Source organism: Littorina saxatilis, linkage group LG11, assembly GCF_037325665.1.
Source record: "Littorina saxatilis isolate snail1 linkage group LG11, US_GU_Lsax_2.0, whole genome shotgun sequence".
NCBI classification, from domain to species: Eukaryota; Metazoa; Mollusca; class Gastropoda; order Littorinimorpha; family Littorinidae; genus Littorina; species Littorina saxatilis.
The window spans coordinates 155906-176747 of record NC_090255.1 but is presented as its reverse complement, the minus strand read 5'-3'; the positions used below and the strand labels follow the sequence as shown (position 1 = coordinate 176747).

The window sequence follows — 20842 nt, the reverse complement described above, 5'->3', positions numbered from 1 at the left end:
CCCTCAGATCGTTCTAAAGTCATACCATAAGACTCTGTTTCAGGCCCTCAGATCATTCTAAAGTCATACCATAAGACTCTGTTTCAGGCCCTCAGATCGTTCTAAAGTCATACCATAAGACTGCTTCAGGCCCTCAGATCATTCTAAAGTCATACCATAAGACTCTGTTTCAGGCCCTCAGATCATTCTAAAGTCATACCATAAGACTGCTTCAGGCCCTCAGATCGTTCTAAAGTCATACCATCAGACCATATCCCTTCAAGACTTCCCCCAGATCAATGGTATCCCTTCAAGACTCCCCCCAGATCATTGGTATCCCTTCAAGACTCCCCCCAGATCATTGGTATCCCTTCAAGACTCCCCCCAGATCAATGGTATCCCTTCAAGACTCCCCCCCAGATCATTGGTATCCCTTCAAGACTCCCCCCAGATCATTTGTATCCCTTCAAGACTCCCCCCAGATCATTGGTATTCCTTCAAGACTACCCCCAGATCATTGGTATCCCTTCAAGACTACCCCCAGATCAATGGTATCCCTTCAAGACTCCCCCCAGATCATTGGTATCCCTTCAAGACTACCCCCAGATCATTGGTATCCCTTCAAGACTCCCCCCAGAGCATTGGTATCCCTTCAAGACTCCCCCCAGATCATTGGTATCCCTTCAAGACTCCCCCCAGATCAATGGTATCCCTTCAAGACTACCCCCAGATCAATGGTATCCCTTCAAGACTCCCCCCAGATCATTGGTATCCCTTCAAGACTACCCCCAGATCATTTGTATCCCTTCAAGACTACCCCCAGATCATTGGTATCCCTTCAAGACTACCCCCAGATCATTTGTATCCCTTCAAGACTACCCCCAGAGCATTGGTATCCCTTCAAGACTACCCCCAGATCATTTGTATCCCTTCAAGACTCCCCCCAGATCATTTGTATCCCTTCAAGACTACCCCCAGAGCATTGGTATCCCTTCAAGACTACCCCCAGATCATTTGTATCCCTTCAAGACTACCCCCAGAGCATTGGTATCCCTTCAAGACTACCCCCAGATCATTGGTATCCCTTCAAGACTCCCCCCAGATCAATCATATCCCTTCAAGACTCCCCCCAGATCATTTGTATCCCTTCAAGACTCCCCCCAGATCAACCGTATCCCTTCAAGACTCCCCCCAGATCAGTCATATCCCTTCAAGACTCCCCCCAGATAATTGGTATCCCTTCAAGACTCCCCCAGAGCATTGGTATCCCTTCAAGACTCCCCCCAGATCAATCATATCCCTTCAAGACTCCCCCCAGATCATTGGTATCCCTTCAAGACTACCCCCAGATCATTGGTATCCCTTCAAGACTCCCCCCAGATCAATCATATCCCTTCAAGACTCCCCCCAGATCATTGGTATCCCTTCAAGACTCCCCCCAGATCAATCATATCCCTTCAAGACTCCCCCCAGATCATTGGTATCCCTTCAAGACTCCCCCAGAGCATTGGTATTCCTTCAAGACTCCCCCCAGATCATTGGTATCCCTTCAAGACTCCCCCCAGATCAATGGTATCCCTTCAAGACTCCCCCCAGATCAATTGTATCCCTTCAAGACTCCCCCAGATCAATTGTATCCCTTTAAGACTCCCCCCAGATCAATGGTATCCCTTCAAGACTCCCCCCAGATCAATTGTATCCCTTCAAGACTCCCCCCAGATCATTGGTATCCCTTCAAGACTCCCCCAGATCAATGGTATCCCTTCAAGACTCCCCCCAGATCAATTGTATCCCTTCAAGACTCCCCCAGATCATTGGTATCCCTTCAAGACTCCCCCGGATCAATCATATCCCTTCAAGACTCCCCCCAGATCAATTGTATCCCTTCAAGACTCCCCCAGATCAATCGTATCTCTTCTAGACTCCTCCCAGATCAATGGTATCCCTTCAAGACTCCCCCCAGATCAATTGTATCCCTTCAAGACTCCCCCCAGATCAATTGTATCCCTTTAAGACTCCCCCAGATCAATTGTATCCCTTTAAGACTCCCCCCAGATCAATCGTATTCCTTCAAGACTCCCCCCAGATCAATCATATCCCTTCAAGACTCCCCCCAGATCAATGGTATCCCTTCAAGACTCCCCCCAGATCAATTGTATCCCTTTGAGACTCCTCCCAGATCAATCGTATTCCTTCAAGACTCCCCAAGATCATTGGTATTCCTTCAAGACTCCCCCGGATCAATCATATCCCTTCAAGACTCCCCCCAGATCAATTGTATCCTTTCAAGACCCCCCACATCAATCGTATCCCTTCAAGACTACCCCCAGATCAGTCATATCCCTTCAAGACCCCCCAGATCAATGGTATCCCTTCAAGACTCCCCCCAGATCAGTCATATCCCTTCAAGACTCCCCCCAGATCAATCATATCCCTTCAAGACTCCCCCCACATCAATCGTATCCCTTCAAGACTCCCCCCAGATCAATTGTATCCCTTCGAAACTCCCCCCAGATCAATCGTATTCCTTCAAGACTACCCCCAGATCAATCATATCCCTTCAAGACTCCCCCCAGATCAATTGTATCCCTTCAAGACTACCCCCAGATCAATTGTATCCCTTCAAGACTACCCCCAGATCAATCATATCCCTTCAAGACTCCCCCCAGATCATTTTTATCCCTTCAAGACTCCCCCCAGATCAATCATATCCCTTCAAGACTCCCCCCAGATCAATCGTATTCCTTCAAGACTCCCCCCAGATCAATTGTATCCCTTCGAGACTCCCCCCAAATCAATCGTATCCCTTCAAGACTCCCCCCAGATCATTGGTATCCCTTCACGACTCCCCCCAGATCAATCATATCCCTTCAAGACTCCCCCCAGATCAATCGTATTCCTTCAAGACTCCCCCCAGATCAATTGTATCCCTTCGGGACTCCCCCCAGATCAATCGTATTCCTTCAAGACTACCCCCAGATCAATCATATCCCTTCAAGACTCCCCCCAGATCAATCGTATTCCTTCAAGACTCCCCCCAGATCAGTCATATCCCTTCAAGACTCCCCCGAGATCAATCGTATTCCTTCAAGACTCCCCCAGATCATTGGTATCCCTTCAAGACTCCCCCCAGATCATTGGTATTCCTTCAAGACTCCCCCCAGATCATTTTTATCCCTTCAAGACTCCCCCCAGATCAATCGTATTCCTTCAAGACTCCCCCAGATCATTGGTATCCCTTCAAGACTCCCCCCAGATCATTGGTATTCCTTCAAGACTCCCCCCAGATCAATCATATTCCTTTAAGACTCCCCCCAGATCAATTGGTATTCCTTGAAGACTCCCCCCAGATCAATCGTATCCCTTCAAGACTACCCCCAGATCATTGGTATTCCTTCAAGACTCCCCCCAGATCATTGGTATCCCTTCAAGACTCCCCCCAGATCAATCATATTCCTTTAAGACTCCCCCCAGATCAATTGTATCCCTTGAAGACTCCCCCCAGATCAATCGTATTCCTTCAAGACTCCCCCCAAATCAATCGTGTCCTTTCAAGTACTTCCAACTGACCTACCTTGATGTGACAAGACCAACCCGTTTCGATGCTACGTTGTTCGTAAGCCTCACGCATATGCGTAAAGTCGCTATATATTCGACAAGACCTCGGCCACTGGTGTCAGGATACCTTAAGACCCGTTCACCTTCTACACGCTGCAGATAATTTTGTTTGGATACCTTCCGTTGTTGCATATCATAATGCCATGTTTGACTTAAACAAATGTTAAATCATTGCATATCTACACGCCATGTTTGATGTGGCTTTTTATCTTTCAGGTCCAGGTGTTGTTCACATGCACGAAGACAGTGACGATGACGACGATGGCATTCCCGTATGTTGCTTTTCTGTCATCTGTACATGTGATCTTGTTCTTCTGTGGTCTGTACATGTGATCTTACCCCCGCGGGTTAGGGGGAAGAATTTACCCGATGCTCCCCAGCATGTCGTTAGAGGCGACAAACGGATTCTGTTTCTCCTTTTACCCTTGTTAAGTGTTTCTTGTATAGAATATAGTCAATGTTTGTAAAGATTTTAGTCAAGCAGTATGGAAGAAATGTTAAGTCCTTTGTACTGGAAACGTGCATTCTCCTAGTAAGGTCATATATTGTACTACGTTGCAAGCCCCTGGAGCAATTTTTTGATTAGTGCTTTTGTGAACAAGAAACAATTAACAAGTGGCTCTATCCCATCTCCCCCCCTTTCCCCGTCGCGATATAACCTTCGTGGTTGAAAACGACGTTAAACACCAAATAAAGAAAGAAAGAAAGATGATCTTTGATTCCAGTATGATGGTTGTCTTGTGTGTCTATGTTCATTTGATCTTTGATTCCTGTATGATGGTTGTCTTGTGTGTCTATGTTAATTCGATCTTTGATTCCTGTATGATGGTTGTCTTGTGTGTCTATGTTAATTCGATCTTTGATTCCTGTATGATGGTTGTCTTGTGTGTATGTCCATATGATCTTTGATTCCTGTATGATGGTTGTCTTGTGTGTCTATGTCCATTTGATCTTTGATTCCTGTATGATGGTTGTCTTGTGTGTCTATGTTAATTTGATCTTTGATTCCTGTATGATGGTTGTCTTGTGTGTCTATGTTCATTTGATCTTTGATTCCTGTATGATGGTTGTCTTGTGTGTCTATGTCCATTTGATCTTTGATTCCTGTATGATGGTTGTCTTGTGTGTCTATGTCCATTTGATCTTTGATTCCTGTATGATGGTTGTCTTGTGTCTATGTCCATTTGATCTTTGATTCCTGTATGATGGTTGTCTTGTGTGTCTATGTTAATTTGATCTTTGATTCCTGTATGATGGTTGTCTTGTGTGTCTATGTCCATTTGATCTTTGATTCCTGTATGATGGTTGTCTTGTGTGTCTATGTCCATTCGATCTTTGATTCCTGTATGATGGTTGTCTTGTGTGTCTATGTCCATTTGATCTTTGATTCCTGTATGATGGTTGTCTTGTGTGTCTATGTCCATATGATCTTTGATTCCTGTATGATGGTTGTCTTGTGTGTCTATGTCCATATGATCTTTGATTCCTGTATGATGGTTGTCTTGTGTGTCTATGTTAATTTGATCTTTGATTCCTGTATGATGGTTGTCTTGTGTGTCTATGTTAATTTGATCTTTGATTCCTGTATGATGGTTGTCTTGTGTGTCTATGTTAATTCGATCTTTGATTCCTGTATGATGGTTGTCTTGTGTGTCTATGTTAATTCGATCTTTGATTCCTGTATGATGGTTGTCTTGTGTGTCTATGTTAATTTGATCTTTGATTCCTGTATGATGGTTGTCTTGTGTGTCTATGTTAATTTGATCTTTGATTCCTGTATGATGGTTGTCTTGTGTGTCTATGTTAATTCGATCTTTGATTCCTGTATGATGGTTGTCTTGTGTGTCTATGTTAATTCGATCTTTGATTCCTGTATGATGGTTGTCTTGTGTGTCTATGTTAATTCGATCTTTGATTCCTGTATGATGGTTGTCTTGTGTGTCTATGTCCATTTGATCTTTGATTCCTGTATGATGGTTGTCTTGTGTGTCTATGTTAATTTGATCTTTGATTCCTGTATGATGGTTGTCTTGTGTGTCTATCTTAATTTGATCTTTGATTCCTGTATGATGGTTGTCTTGTGTGTCTATGTCCATTTGATCTTTGCAGACCTGTTTACCAGTACGATTTGGGCGTATTTTGTACGCCAAATTATTATCGGTACGCAAATACGCGACACACGCACAAAATACGCATAAGAAAAAGTCTAGAATACGTTTTCCGGTGTTGGTGTGCTGATTACGGGATGGTACAACTGATACCGGTTTCGGTCGAAGGGAGATAACCATGACAGCGAGTCTTCAGCTGTGGAAATCTTGTTCAGTTGTTGGCACGTGCGATCGTCTGGACAATTGTGGCAAAATGAAGCGGTAAAATGTGCCAGTTTCGGATGACTGTATATACCAAGTCTAAACAGCAGAAGCAGCAGACTTTCTTGGAGAAATATAAGAAAGAGCCAGGAATTGTGGAGTCTACTATGGGAAAAAGACATGCACACTGCAAGTATTGTAAATCAGATTTCTCCGTTGCCCATGCTGGGAAATATGACATCGGACGACACTGCGGTTCCAAAACTCACCTGGACAAGGTTGCTGCAAAGAAATCCGATGAAAGCTGCCAAGGAATTATGAAGTTCATTTCTGCAAAGCAAATCCTGCCAGAAGAAAAGGCTGTAGTCCGTGCTGAAGCAATGTTTTCTGAGATGATTGTAAAACTGAACTTGCCACTGTCAACCGCAGATGTTATTTCACGAACTTCATCTTTTCATTATCAATCTGTTTGGAAGACACTGGTTATAATGCTATAAACTGACAGGTAAATAAAATTGTTTTATCCCTGTTGTATTGGAAGGAGTTAAATTCTGAAGGTGTTCAATAGACATGCTATTCTTTCACAAACACGTTTGCACCCACGCGTACATTTTCCCTAGCCCATATGGCTTTGCTTGCAAAGTACACCAACTTTTTGAAAAATACACTCAACTTTTGGAGAAAGTACTCTTGCCTCGGGTTTAGGGTAAACAGGTCTGTCTTTGATTCCTGTATGATGGTTGTCTTGTGTGTCTGTGTCCATTTGATCTTTGATTCCTGTATGATGGTTGTCTTGTGTGTCTGTTTATTTGATCTTTGATTCCTGTATGATGGTTGTCTTGTGTGTATGTTTATTTGATCTTTGATTCCTGTATGATGGTTGTCTTGTGTGTCTATGTTTATTGATCTTTGATTCCTGTATGATGGTTGTCTTCTGTGTCTATGTTTATTTGATCTTTGATTCCTGTATGATGGTTGTCTTGTGTGTCTGTGTCCATTTGATCTTTGATTCCTGTATGATGGTTGTCTTGTGTGTCTATGTCCATATGATCTTTGATTCCTGTATGATGGTTGTCTTGTGTGTCTATGTCCATTTGATCTTTGATTCCTGTATGATGGTTGTCTTGTGTGTCTATGTCCATTTGATCTTTGATTCCTGTATGATGGTTGTCTTGTGTGTCTATGTCCATATGATCTTTGATTCCTGTATGATGGTTGTCTTGTGTGTCTATGTCCATATGATCTTTGATTCCTGTATGATGGTTGTCTTGTGTGTCTATGTCCATATGATCTTTGATTCCTGTATGATGGTTGTCTTGTGTGTCTATGTTTATTTGATCTTTGATTCCTGTATGATGGTTGTCTTGTGTGTCTGTGTCCATTTGATCTTTGATTCTTGTATGATGGTTGTCTTGTGTGTCTATGTCCATATGATCTTTGATTCCTGTATGATGGTTGTCTTGTGTGTCTGTGTCCATATGATCTTTGATTCCTGTATGATGGTTGTCTTGTGTGTCTATGTCCATATGATCTTTGATTCCTGTATGATGGTTGTCTTGTGTGTCTGTGTCCATATGATCTTTGATTCCTGTATGATGGTTGTCTTGTGTGTCTATGTCCATATGATCTTTGATTCCTGTATGATGGTTGTCTTGTGTGTCTATGTTTATTTGATCTTTGATTCCTGTATGATGGTTGTCTTGTGTGTCTGTGTCCATTTGATCTTTGATTCCTGTATGATGGTTGTCTTGTGTCTATGTCCATATGATCTTTGATTCCTGTATGATGGTTGTCTTGTGTGTCTGTTTATTTGATCTTTGATTCCTGTATGATGGTTGTCTTGTGTGTATGTTTATTTGATCTTTGATTCCTGTATGATGGTTGTCTTGTGTGTCTATGTTTATTGATCTTTGATTCCTGTATGATGGTTGTCTTCTGTGTCTATGTTTATTTGATCTTTGATTCCTGTATGATGGTTGTCTTGTGTGTCTGTGTCCATTTGATCTTTGATTCCTGTATGATGGTTGTCTTGTGTGTCTATGTCCATATGATCTTTGATTCCTGTATGATGGTTGTCTTGTGTGTCTATGTCCATTTGATCTTTGATTCCTGTATGATGGTTGTCTTGTGTGTCTATGTCCATTTGATCTTTGATTCCTGTATGATGGTTGTCTTGTGTGTCTGTGTCCATTTGATCTTTGATTCCTGTATGATGGTTGTCTTGTGTGTCTGTGTCCATTTGATCTTTGATTCCTGTATGATGGTTGTCTTGTGTGTCTATGTTTATTTGATCTTTGATTCCTGTATGATGATTGTCTTGTGTGTCTGTTTATTTGATCTTTGATTCCTGTATGATGGTTGTCTTGTGTGTCTATGTCCATTTGATCTTTGATTCCTGTATGATGGTTGTCTTGTGTGTCTATGTCCATATGATCTTTGATTCCTGTATGATGGTTGTCTTGTGTGTCTATGTTTATTCGATCTTTGATTCCTGTATGATGGTTGTCTTGTGTGTCTATGTTTATTTGATCTTTGATTCCTGTATGATGGTTGTCTTGTGTGTATGTCCATTTGATCTTTGATTCCTGTATGATGGTTGTCTTGTGTGTATGTTTATTTGATCTTTGATTCCTGTATGATGGTTGTCTTGTGTGTATGTTTATTTGATCTTTGATTCCTGTATGATGGTTGTCTTGTGTGTCTATGTTTATTTGATCTTTGATTCCTGTATGATGGTTGTCTTGTGTGTCTATGTTTATTTGATCTTTGATTCCTGTATGATGGTTGTCTTGTGTGTCTATGTTTATTTGATCTTTGATTCCTGTATGATGGTTGTCTTGTGTGTCTATGTTTATTTGATCTTTGATTCCTGTATGATGGTTGTCTTGTGTCTATGTTTATTTGATCTTTGATTCCTGTATGATGGTTGTCTTGTGTGTCTATGTTTATTTGATCTTTGATTCCTGTATGATGGTTGTCTTGTGTGTCTATGTTTATTTGATCTTTGATTCCTGTATGATGGTTGTCTTGTGTGTCTATGTTTATTTGATCTTTGATTCCTGTATGATGGTTGTCTTGTGTCTATGTTTATTTGATCTTTGATTCCTGTATGATGGTTGTCTTGTGTGTATGTTTATTTGATCTTTGATTCCTGTATGATGGTTGTCTTGTGTGTCTATGTTTATTTGATCTTTGATTCCTGTATGATGGTTGTCTTGTGTCTATGTTTATTTGATCTTTGATTCCTGTATGATGGTTGTCTTGTGTGTATGTTTATTTGATCTTTGATTCCTGTATGATGGTTGTCTTGTGTGTCTATGTTTATTTGATGGTAGGAACTCTGCATGTCTTCTCAGGTGTGAAATGTTTATTGTCTTTTCATGTTGTCTGATTCCTGTATTTGTTTGAAGCCTTAATCTTTTCATGTTGTCTGATTCCTGTATTTGTTTGAAGCCTTAATCTTTTCATGTTGTCTGATTCCTGTATTTGTTTGAAGCCTTAATCTTTTCATGTTGTCTGATTCCTGTATTTGTTTGAAGCCTTAATCTTTTCATGTTGTCTGATTCCTGTATTTGTTTGAAGCCTTAATCTTTTCATGTTGTCTGATTCCTGTATTTGTTTGAAGCCTTAATCTTTCATTTGTTCCCTTTTTGTTGTTGTTAGTATTTTATTTCTCTATTGTTATCTGGCTTGCATTTCTTCTCTTTGTTTATTGATGCTACTGAATGAGCGTGACTTGTTCTTTCTTCTCTCTTCTTGGAACTGGAATAGCTCTTTCTATGCATTCTCTTTCTAGTTTTTTTGTTTGATTTAAGACCACAATTACATTTCTACCCTGACATTTTGAGTAAAAATGTACAACTTCTGTATTTTCAGATTTTCATTTTGATTCGGCTGTTCCCCTGGCTGTTTTCTGGTGAGTACACTTATGAGATCTGACGTTAGAATGGTCGGTATAATGTACAGTGAACAGATCTGACTGTTTTCTGGTGAGTACAGTTATGAGATCTGACTTAATAATGGTCGGTATAATGTTCAATGAATAAAATCTGTTTTCTGGTGAAATCCAAAAACAAATAGACAGCTAACATTCAGATAAAACAAGTAGACAGCCAACATTCAGATAAAACAAGTAGACAGCCAACATTCAGATAAAACAAGTAGACAGCCAACATTCAGATAAAACAAATAGACAGCCAACATTCAGATAAAACAAGTAGACAGCCAACATTCAGATAAAACAAGTAGACAGCCAACATTCAGATAAAACAAATAGACAGCCAACATTCAGATAAAACAAGTAGACAGCCAACATTCAGATAAAACAAGTAGACAGCCAACATTCAGATAAAACAAGTAGACAGCCAACATTCAGATAAAACAAATAGACAGCCAACATTCAGATAAAACAAGTAGACAGCCAACATTCAGATAAAACAAGTAGACAGCCAACATTCAGATAAAACAAGTAGACAGCCAACATTCAGATAAAACAAATAGACAGCCAACATTCAGATAAAACAAGTAGACAGCCAACATTCAGATAAAACAAGTAGACAGCCAACATTCAGATAAAACTAATAGACAGCCAACATTCAGATAAAACAAATAGACAGCCAACATTCAGATAAAACTAATAGACAGCCAACATTCAGATAAAACAAGTAGACAGCCAACATTCAGATAAAACAAATAGACAGCCAACATTCAGATAAAACAAGTAGACAGCCAACATTCAGATAAAACAAGTAGACAGCCAACATTCAGATAAAACTAATAGACAGCCAACATTCAGATAAAACAAGTAGACAGCCAACATTCAGATAAAACAAATAGACAGCCAACATTCAGATAAAACAAGTAGACAGCCAACATTCAGATAAAACAAATAGACAGCCAACATTCAGATAAAACAAATAGACAGCCAACATTCAGATAAAACAAATAGACAGCCAACATTCAGATAAAACTAATAGACAGCCAACATTCAGATAAAACTAATAGACAGCCAACATTCAGATAAAACAAATAGACAGCCAACATTCAGATAAAACAAGTAGACAGCCAACATTCAGATAAAACAAATAGACAGCCAACATTCAGATAAAACAAATAGACAGCCAACATTCAGATAAAACAAATAGACAGCCAACATTCAGATAAAACAAGAAAGTCTCGTCTATCTTATAGATGTGAGTAGTGTTGATGATTTCAACAGCCAACATTCAGATAAAACAAGAAAGTCTCGTCTATCTTATAGATGTGAGTAGTGTTGATGATTTCAACCCGTGATTTCCTGCTGCTATTAATAAGAACTGCTTGTGTCAGTCGTGTTAGGGATGATGCCTCATTAATTAAAAGCTTGAAACGGAGCGAGTGGGTCGTGCAGACTCCGATGGATTGCAGGGTTCGACACTAGCGGGGGCGGGGGGCGGAACGCCCCAGAGTTTTGTGTTCCGCCCCAAACATTGCCGAAGCTTGGGGTCCACTCCGCCCCAGGATAAATTCCAACTGACAATGACAAACCGATAATTCCAATGCCAGAGCCAATCACTAAAAATCACCAGTCAAAGTCGTCACTGAAGTTTGCGTTACGATCAATGCCGCAGTCAAGAAAAAAAAAACATTGAAATCGTCGAAGGACAATGCCGCAAGGGAAATAACTCCCAAATTGCGCTCTTCAGAGTGAGAGATAAGTATCGCTTTCAAATGCCAAACGCAAAATGTGGCGACACATCCCTGGTGAAAAAAGACATGGAAATGAAGATGAAGAACAGGGTGGAGAGAAACGAAAAAAGGAGACCGATGCAGCCAATAGCGCGAAGCGCTGTCGTAATGTCAATGTCAAATGGTTGAAAGAATTTCCCTGGCTTCAGTACGATGAAGAAAAACAAACAATGCATTGCCGCACGTGAATACTGAGAGTGGGCCCCAGATTTTTGTTTTCCGCCCCAGCAATTTCCATCTCTGGGGCCAGTGTGGCCCCAGGCCAAATAAGTTAGTGTCGACCCCTGGATTGGATTCCTTGTGATAATGCTAGTAGTAATATTCCAGTGAGGATAAAGGAGATTGGATTCCTTGTGATAATGCTAGTAGTAATATTCCAGTGAGGATAAAGGAGATTGGATTCCTTGTGATTATGCTAGTAGTAATATTCCAGTGAGGATAAAGGAGATTGGATTCCTTGTGATAATGCTAGTTGTAATATTCCAGTGAGGATAAAGGATATTGGATTCCTTGTGATAATGCTATTAGTATTATTCCAGTGAGGATAAAGGAGATTTGATTCCTTGTGATAATGCTAGTAGTAATATTCCAGTGAGGATAAAGGAGATTGGATTCCTTGTGATAATGCTATTAGTAATATTCCAGTGAGGATAAAGGAGATTGGATTCCTTGTGATAATGCTATTAGTATTATTCCAGTGAGGATAAAGGAGATTGGATTCCTTGTGATAATGCTAGTAGTAATATTCCAGTGAGGATAAAGGAGATTGGATTCCTTGTGATAATACTAGTAGTAATATTCCAGTGAGGATAAAGGATATTGGATTCTTTGTGATAATGCTAGTAGTAATATTCCAGTGAGGATAAAGGAGATTGGATTCCTTGTGATAATGCTAGTAGTAATATTCCAGTGAGGATAAAGGAGATTGGATTCCTTGTGATAATGCTAGTAGTAATATTCCAGTGAGGATAAAGGAGATTGGATTCTTTGTGATAATGCTAGTAGTAATATTCCAGTGAGGATAAAGGAGATTGGATTCCTTGTGATAATGCTAGTAGTAATATTCCAGTGAGGATAAAAGAGAATGGATTCCTTGTGATAATGCTAGTAGTAATATTCCAGTGAGGATAAAGGATATTGGATTCCTTGTGATAATGCTAGTAGTATTATTCCAGTGAGGATAAAGGAGATTGGATTCCTTGTGATAATGCTAGTAGTATTATTCCAGTGAGGATAAAGGAGATTGGATTCCTTGTGATAATACTAGCAGTAATATTCTAGTGAGGATAAAGGAGGAGGATACTTACCCCCTGCGGGTTAGGGGGAAGAATTTACCCGATGCTCCCCAGCATGTCGTAAGAGGCGACTAACAGATTCTGTTTGTCTTTTTACCCTTGTTAAGTGTTTCTTGTATAGAATATAGTCAATTTTTGTAAAGATTTTAGTCAAGCAGTATGTAAGAAATGTTAAGTCCTTTGTACTGGAAACTTGCAATCTCCCAGTAAGGTAATATATTGTACTACGTTGCAAGCCCCTGGAGCAAATTTTTGATTAAATTACATATCTTATCCCAATTCACATATAGCAATTTACTTCAGTTTAGTGCTAGAACGCTGAAACTACGCTCCACCCTGGTAGGGGGGGAGTAACCCTAAAAATAGAACGGCCTTGACCAGTCACATGACCATATCTGACCAATGGTTACCTTTTACATGCATTGCGCATGCGTACTCTCGCCGCCATGTTCTTCATTCTACTCTTCAGCGATAGCGTCTAAGGACGTGTTTTGGATTACGCTCGGGCTATTTTGTTAGCCCTCTGTTTCTTTGGCAGACTACACCCTGCTTTCGTTTGTATCTTAGCTTCTAGCTGAGATTGGGTGAGAATTTTCCATTTTCTTTCGTTGTATTTGCTGTCGTTTGCCACGAGTTAGTCTTTGTTTACTTTCGTCTGCAAGACTAACGCCAATATGGCGGACAGTGGGAAGAAGAAACCCAGCTCTAGACAGGTAGCCAATACAGAGTCTCCGTCTAAGAAAGCGGCTAAGAAGCCCAAGGGTTCTAAACCTACAGTTACGGTGTTTGAGCCAGTTTCTCAGAATACTTTCACGGTAGAAATTGACAATCCTAAGAGTCCGATTATGCCGGCGCTGAAGCAAGAATGCAAGACGGCGCCGGTTAAGGCTAGCATAGCATCGGAGAAGGAAGATTTGTCAGCAATGTTTGCAACGTTTAGCGATCAAATGAGGTGCATGTTTTCGTCAGAATTACGCTCGGCGAGCGAACATTTGCTCTCTCTAAAGGCAAGAACCGTGGACGATCGCTCTCATTCGAGGGTGAAGGCATCGCCGTCAGCCACTGTTACGTCGGCCGACGTTCACGCTGAACATCATTCCGGTGAAGACGGAAAGAGTTTCCCTCACCATGCCTCCACTTCCGGATTCAGCAGCTACTCTAAAGGTACTGTGACTCTCCCACAGGGAGATACGCACGGGCGTTCCCTACTTCCGCCCGGCGCCGGGCAGGAAGCCGTGATAACACAGGGGACCTGCTCTCATCATGACGTGCAGGCTTCTGTGCTTGGATCGGAGGACACGCCAGTACCAGGTTGTTATACGGATGCAACTTCGGTACAGCGGTCCAAACTTCCGCCACGGGAGCGCGAAGTTGTTAAGATACAAGGGACTTGCTCGCATCACGACTTGCAATCGTCAGTACTCTTGACGGAAGACACGCGAATGCCGGTTTGCTCAGCATCCCTTGCACCGCGTTCTTCCCTTCCGCCCAAGGGGCAGGAAGTTGTTGTAAGGCAGGAGACTTGCTCGCATTACGACTTGCAGGCGCCTGTACTTACAACAGGAGACAAGCAAGTGCCGGTTTGCTCATCGAAAGCATCCCTCACACAGCTCTCCACACTTCCGCCCAGGGGGCAGGAAGTTCTCTGCAGAGAGGATACGAGTAGGGGACATGCCTCATACGGTACCTCTCTTCCGGATGACACTGCCTATGACTATGACAGTCAATATGGCGGCGAATTTCCGGCAGGCACTTCCGTGCCGGAAGAAGAAGCGGAATACGGGACTTCCCTTTCTGAGGAAGATCTTAATTTCCGGCTACCAGACAAGCTTCCCAATGCAGTGGCGTTGGCGGCACAGGTAGCTTCAAGATACTTTGAGGAAGGAGTGGTGGCAACAACAAGCCTGTCTGCACCACCACCTTCGGCTGTCAGAGATTTTCGCGCAACACAGGGAGAAAAACAAACTTTTAGGTTTCGTGAATCTCCCTCAGTGGCGTATGAGATGTCTAAGATTCTGGCTACGAATTCCCGGTCGGAATATGTGCCTTTGGACACAGTGCCTCTGCTTTCAGCGCACAGTCCGGCACCAGAGTTAGCACAGCCGTGGCTAGCTTCCGCACAGCCAACCCCTTATGTCGGGCAAGCTGCTGCCCGGAAGTTCTTGTTGAACTCTAAGCCACACAATCTCTTAGACATTTTTTCCCTGCCACGTGCTCCACTTCCGGTTACACCGGAGTTAGTGACACTCAGGGAGGATGGCTACAATAGGGACAGAGCTGTTCCTTATACAGAGGCATCCCTTGTAGCATTGGAGGAAACAGGGAGATACAACCTAGAGTTAGCTTCTCTTTCGGAAACGCTACTCAGGTCCCTCTCCCGTTCTATCACTACGTCCTTGGAACCGTTTGAGTTTCGACAGGACGCGAGTGAAAAGGATGTGACGACGCTGCTCGCTACTTTGGCCAAAGTTTCAGCTGAACAAATGCGTCTTTCTGCGCACCTTTATGCTCATGCCGTGCACACGCGCAGGTCAGCGTTTCTCTCGGGTTCCAGGATCCAAGATAAAGCCACACTGGAGGCTCTCAAGTTATCCCCTTTCACGGAGGGTGCCTTGTTGGGACAGCCGTCGCTCGACGCGCTCCACAAGCAAACCCGCGACGATCGGGATTTGGCTATAGCCAAGATAGCGCAACACGGCTTTCCTAAGCATCAGAGCAAGAGCTACGGACCGCCTAAACCTTCCGCCTCTTCGGCGAATAGGGGCAGGTCAACACAAGCCAGCTCTTCTTCACGAGGACGGGGAAGAGGCGCGCCTTACCCAAAGAAGAAGCCGTCTTTCGGCAATTCAAGGGGGTCTGGACGCAAAGCACACCCCCAATGATGCGTCCCCGAACCACTAGCTCATGCATCCACCACGCCTTTGGTGGCAGGCGGCCTGTCAATGGCCCTACCCCTTTGGTTGCTAAAAGTAAACAATCAGTGGATAGTGAGTATAGTGCGTTCGGGGTTCAGGCTACTCTGGAAGGAGGGAAAAGCTCCCTTAACCAGAGTCCCACCGTCGTTCAAGTTTCCGGGCGCCAAGCTGGAAGCAAAGACAGCGATACAAGCAGAAGTCTTGTCTCTGATACAGAAGGAGGCGATAGACGAAGTAATGGACTGCAACTCCCCAGGTTTTTATGGGAGAATTTTCGTGGTACCAACGGCTTCAGGGGGCTGGCGCCCGGTTTTAGAGTTGTCTCCCCTGAACAGATTTCTGAGACAGATCAAGTTCACGATGGAGACACCAGCGTCAGTCAGAGAAGCACTCAGGCCGGGAGACTGGGTGACGTCGGTCGACCTGACAGACGCATACTTTTACATCCTCATTCACCCTTCAGACCGGAAATGGCTGAGATTTCGGTGGGGAGAGAAAATGTACCAATTCAGGGCTCTTCCCTTCGGTCTATCTCTTGCTCCTTGGATCTTCACGATGGTGGTACGCCAGCTGTGCTCCCAAGTCAGACAGCAAGGCGTACGACTCAGAGCTTACCTCGACGACTGGCTCATTCTTCATCAGGATCGAGAAGCTTGCAGCGCTCATACTCGGCTTATTCTGTCTCAAGCCTGCGAGTTGGGTTTCTCGGTAAACCATACCAAGTCAGAACTCACACCATCCCAGACCTTCACGTATCTGGGAATGAGGTTCGATACGGTAGATTGGTCAGTTCGCCCCTCACAGAGGAGGATCGACGAACTGCAAAATCTGGTGAAATCTTTAGCGTCACAGAAGCAAGCTCCAGCCAAGGCGCTGGCTTCAGTTCTCGGTCAAATGGAATCCATGGCCACGCTTGTCCCTTTGGGCAGAGTGTACAAGAGACCTTTTCAGGCAGCTTTGAATTCGATTTGGAACCCCTCCTCCCAGGGATGGCAGGTCTCGGTTCAATTAGAAAGCTGGTTTCAGCAGACCACAGAGCAGTGGCTAAAACCATGGATCTCACAGGGAGTCCTCATCACTCCCCCTCCCCCAGAGGAGGATTTGTTTACAGACGCTTCCCTATCAGGCTGGGGGGCTCATCTTTCTCACCACACAGCCTCAGGCACAGTGGACAACAGGTCAAGCCCTCTCACACATCAATGTGCTCGAGTTGGAGGCTGTAGCACACGGTCTCCAGAGCTTTCTATCGCTGGTGGCAGGCAAGCATGTTCGTCTTCATACAGACAATACAACAGTTGCAGCCTACATAAACAGGCAGGGCGGTTCCCGCTCTCACACTCTGTCTCTAACACCTTATTCACACTACAATCCACTTCATGACAGACTTCATACAGACAATACAACAGGCAGGGCGGTTCCCGCTCTCACACACTGTCTCTAACACCTTATTCACACTACAATCCACTTCATGACAGACTTCATACAGACAATACAACAGGCAGGGCGGTTCCCGCTCTCACACACTGTCTCTAACACCTTATTCACACTACAATCCACTTCATGACAGACTTCATACAGACAATACAACAGGCAGGGCGGTTCTCACTCTCACACACTGTCTCTAACACCTTATTCACACTACAATCCACTTCATGACAGACTTCATACAGACAATACAACAGGCAGGGCGGTTCTCACTCTCACACACTGTCTCTAACACCTTATTCACACTACAATCCACTTCATGACAGACTTCATACAGACAATACAACAGGCAGGGCGGTTCTCACTCTCAGGGTTCGTACAGAGTCCTTGAACCCTGGAAAACTCCTTGAAAATTGGAAAACCTTTTCCAGGCCTTGAAAAGTGCTTGAAAATAGAGTTTTGTTAAATAGTCATTGAAAAGTACTTGATTTTTCCAAATTGTTGTCTATACATTTCGTCAGCAGCTTGTCTTATTTTTAAAAAAATGCAACCCCCTTTTTTTTCGTCAAATACAGTACACATTTTGGGAGAATAAAAGATCGAGTGAAAACGAAAGCAGATGAACTATTACTAGTCACCCGTAGTTGCTTCCCTTCCCGGAAGTTGGCAAGGGAAACAACTACGGAATGACTAATAGAAATTCACCAGAAACTTGATGACTTGAAAAACTGAAGGTAAGCTTGGTGCTTTGCATTAATTTGGGGAAAATCATGTCCTTGAAAAGCATTTATTTGGTCCTGGAAATGTCCTTGAAAACTCCTTGAATTGTATCAGCTCTGCCCTGCAGGAACCCTGCACTCTCACACACTGTCTCTAACACCTTATTCACACTACAATCCACTTCATGACAGACTTCATACAGACAATACAACAGGCAGGGCGGTTCTCACTCTCACACTCTGTCTCTAACACCTTATTCACACTACAATCCACTTCATGACAGACTTCATACAGACAATACAACAGGCAGGGAGGTTCTCACTCTCACACACTGTCTCTAACACCTTATTCACACTACAATCCACTTCATGACAGACTTCATACAGACAATACAACAGGCAGGGAGGTTCTCACTCTCACACACTGTCTCTAACACCTTATTCACACTACAATCCACTTCATGACAGACTTCATACAGACAATACAACAGGCAGGGCGGTTCTCACTCTCACACTCTGTCTCTAACACCTTATTCACACTACAATCCACTTCATGACAGACTTCATACAGACAATACAACAGGCAGGGCGGTTCTCGCTCTCACACGCTGTCTCTAACACCTTATTCACACTACAATCCACTTCATGACAGACTTCATACAGACAATACAACAGGCAGGGCGGTTCTCACTCTCACACGCTGTCTCTAACACCTTATTCACACTACAATCCACTTCATGACAGACTTCATACAGACAATACAACAGGCAGGGCGGTTCTCACTCTCACACACTGTCTCTAACACCTTATTCACACTACAATCCACTTCATGACAGACTTCATACAGACAATACAACAGGCAGGGAGGTTCTCACTCTCACACTCTGTCTCTAACACCTTATTCACACTACAATCCACTTCATGACAGACTTCATACAGACAATACAACAGGCAGGGCGGTTCTCACTCTCACACACTGTCTCTAACACCTTATTCACACTACAATCCACTTCATGACAGACTTCATACAGACAATACAACAGGCAGGGCGGTTCTCACTCTCACACTCTGTCTCTAACACCTTATTCACACTACAATCCACTTCATGACAGACTTCATACAGACAATACAACAGGCAGGGCGGTTCCCGCTCTCACACGCTGTCTCTAACACCTTATTCACACTACAATCCACTTCATGACAGACTTCATACAGACAATACAACAGGCAGGGCGGTTCTCACTCTCACACACTGTCTCTAACACCTTATTCACACTACAATCCACTTCATGACAGACTTCATACAGACAATACAACAGGCAGGGCGGTTCTCACTCTCACACGCTGTCTCTAACACCTTATTCACACTACAATCCACTTCATGACAGACTTCATACAGACAATACAACAGGCAGGGCGGTTCTCACTCTCACACTCTGTCTCTAACACCTTATTCACACTACAATCCACTTCATGACAGACTTCATACAGACAATACAACAGGCAGGGCGGTTCTCGCTCTCACACACTGTCTCTAACACCTTATTCACACTACAATCCACTTCATGACAGACTTCATACAGACAATACAACAGGCAGGGCGGTTCTCACTCTCACACACTGTCTCTAACACCTTATTCACACTACAATCCACTTCATGACAGACTTCATACAGACAATACAACAGGCAGGGCGGTTCTCACTCTCACACTCTGTCTCTAACACCTTATTCACACTACAATCCACTTCATGACAGACTTCATACAGACAATACAACAGGCAGGGCGGTTCCCGCTCTCACACACTGTCTCTAACACCTTATTCACACTACAATCCACTTCATGACAGACTTCATACAGACAATACAACAGGCAGGGCGGTTCTCACTCTCACACACTGTCTCTAACACCTTATTCACACTACAATCCACTTCATGACAGACTTCATACAGACAATACAACAGGCAGGGCGGTTCTCACTCTCACACACTGTCTCTAACACCTTATTCACACTACAATCCACTTCATGACAGACTTCATACAGACAATACAACAGGCAGGGCGGTTCTCACTCTCACACACTGTCTCTAACACCTTATTCACACTACAATCCACTTCATGACAGACTTCATACAGACAATACAACAGGCAGGGCGGTTCTCACTCTCACACACTGTCTCTAACACCTTATTCACACTACAATCCACTTCATGACAGACTTCATACAGACAATACAACAGGCAGGGCGGTTCTCACTCTCACACACTGTCTCTAACACCTTATTCACACTACAATCCACTTCATGACAGACTTCATACAGACAATACAACAGGCAGGGAGGTTCCCGCTCTCACACACTGTCTCTAACACCTTATTCACACTACAATCCACTTCATGACAGACTTCATACAGACAATACAACAGGCAGGGCGGTTCTCACTCTCACACACTGTCTCTAACACCTTATTCACACTACAATCCACTTCATGACAGACTTCATACAGACAATACAACAGGCAGGGCGGTTCTCACTCTCACACACTGTCTCTAACACCTTATTCACACTACAATCCACTTCATGACAGACTTCATACAGACAATACAACAGGCAGGGCGGTTCTCACTCTCACACACTGTCTCTAACACCTTATTCACACTACAATCCACTTCATGACAGACTTCATACAGACAATACAACAGGCAGGGCGGTTCTCACTCTCACACACTGTCTCTAACACCTTATTCACACTACAATCCACTTCATGACAGACTTCATACAGACAATACAACAGGCAGGGCGGTTCTCACTCTCACACTCTGTCTCTAACACCTTATTCACACTACAATCCACTTCAT

General features: G+C 43.2%; 1 protein-coding gene across 1 annotated transcript in view; it reads left to right on the top strand.

Annotated features, from left to right (window-relative positions):
* Positions 1-20842, top strand: part of LOC138980740 (uncharacterized) — a 77902-nt gene that overhangs the window by 11577 nt on the left and 45483 nt on the right. The window contains exons 5-6 of the mRNA XM_070353643.1: positions 3814-3869; positions 9783-9822. Of these exons, the coding sequence (XP_070209744.1) occupies positions 3814-3869; positions 9783-9822 (96 nt within the window). The remainder of the gene's footprint in view (positions 1-3813; positions 3870-9782; positions 9823-20842) is intronic.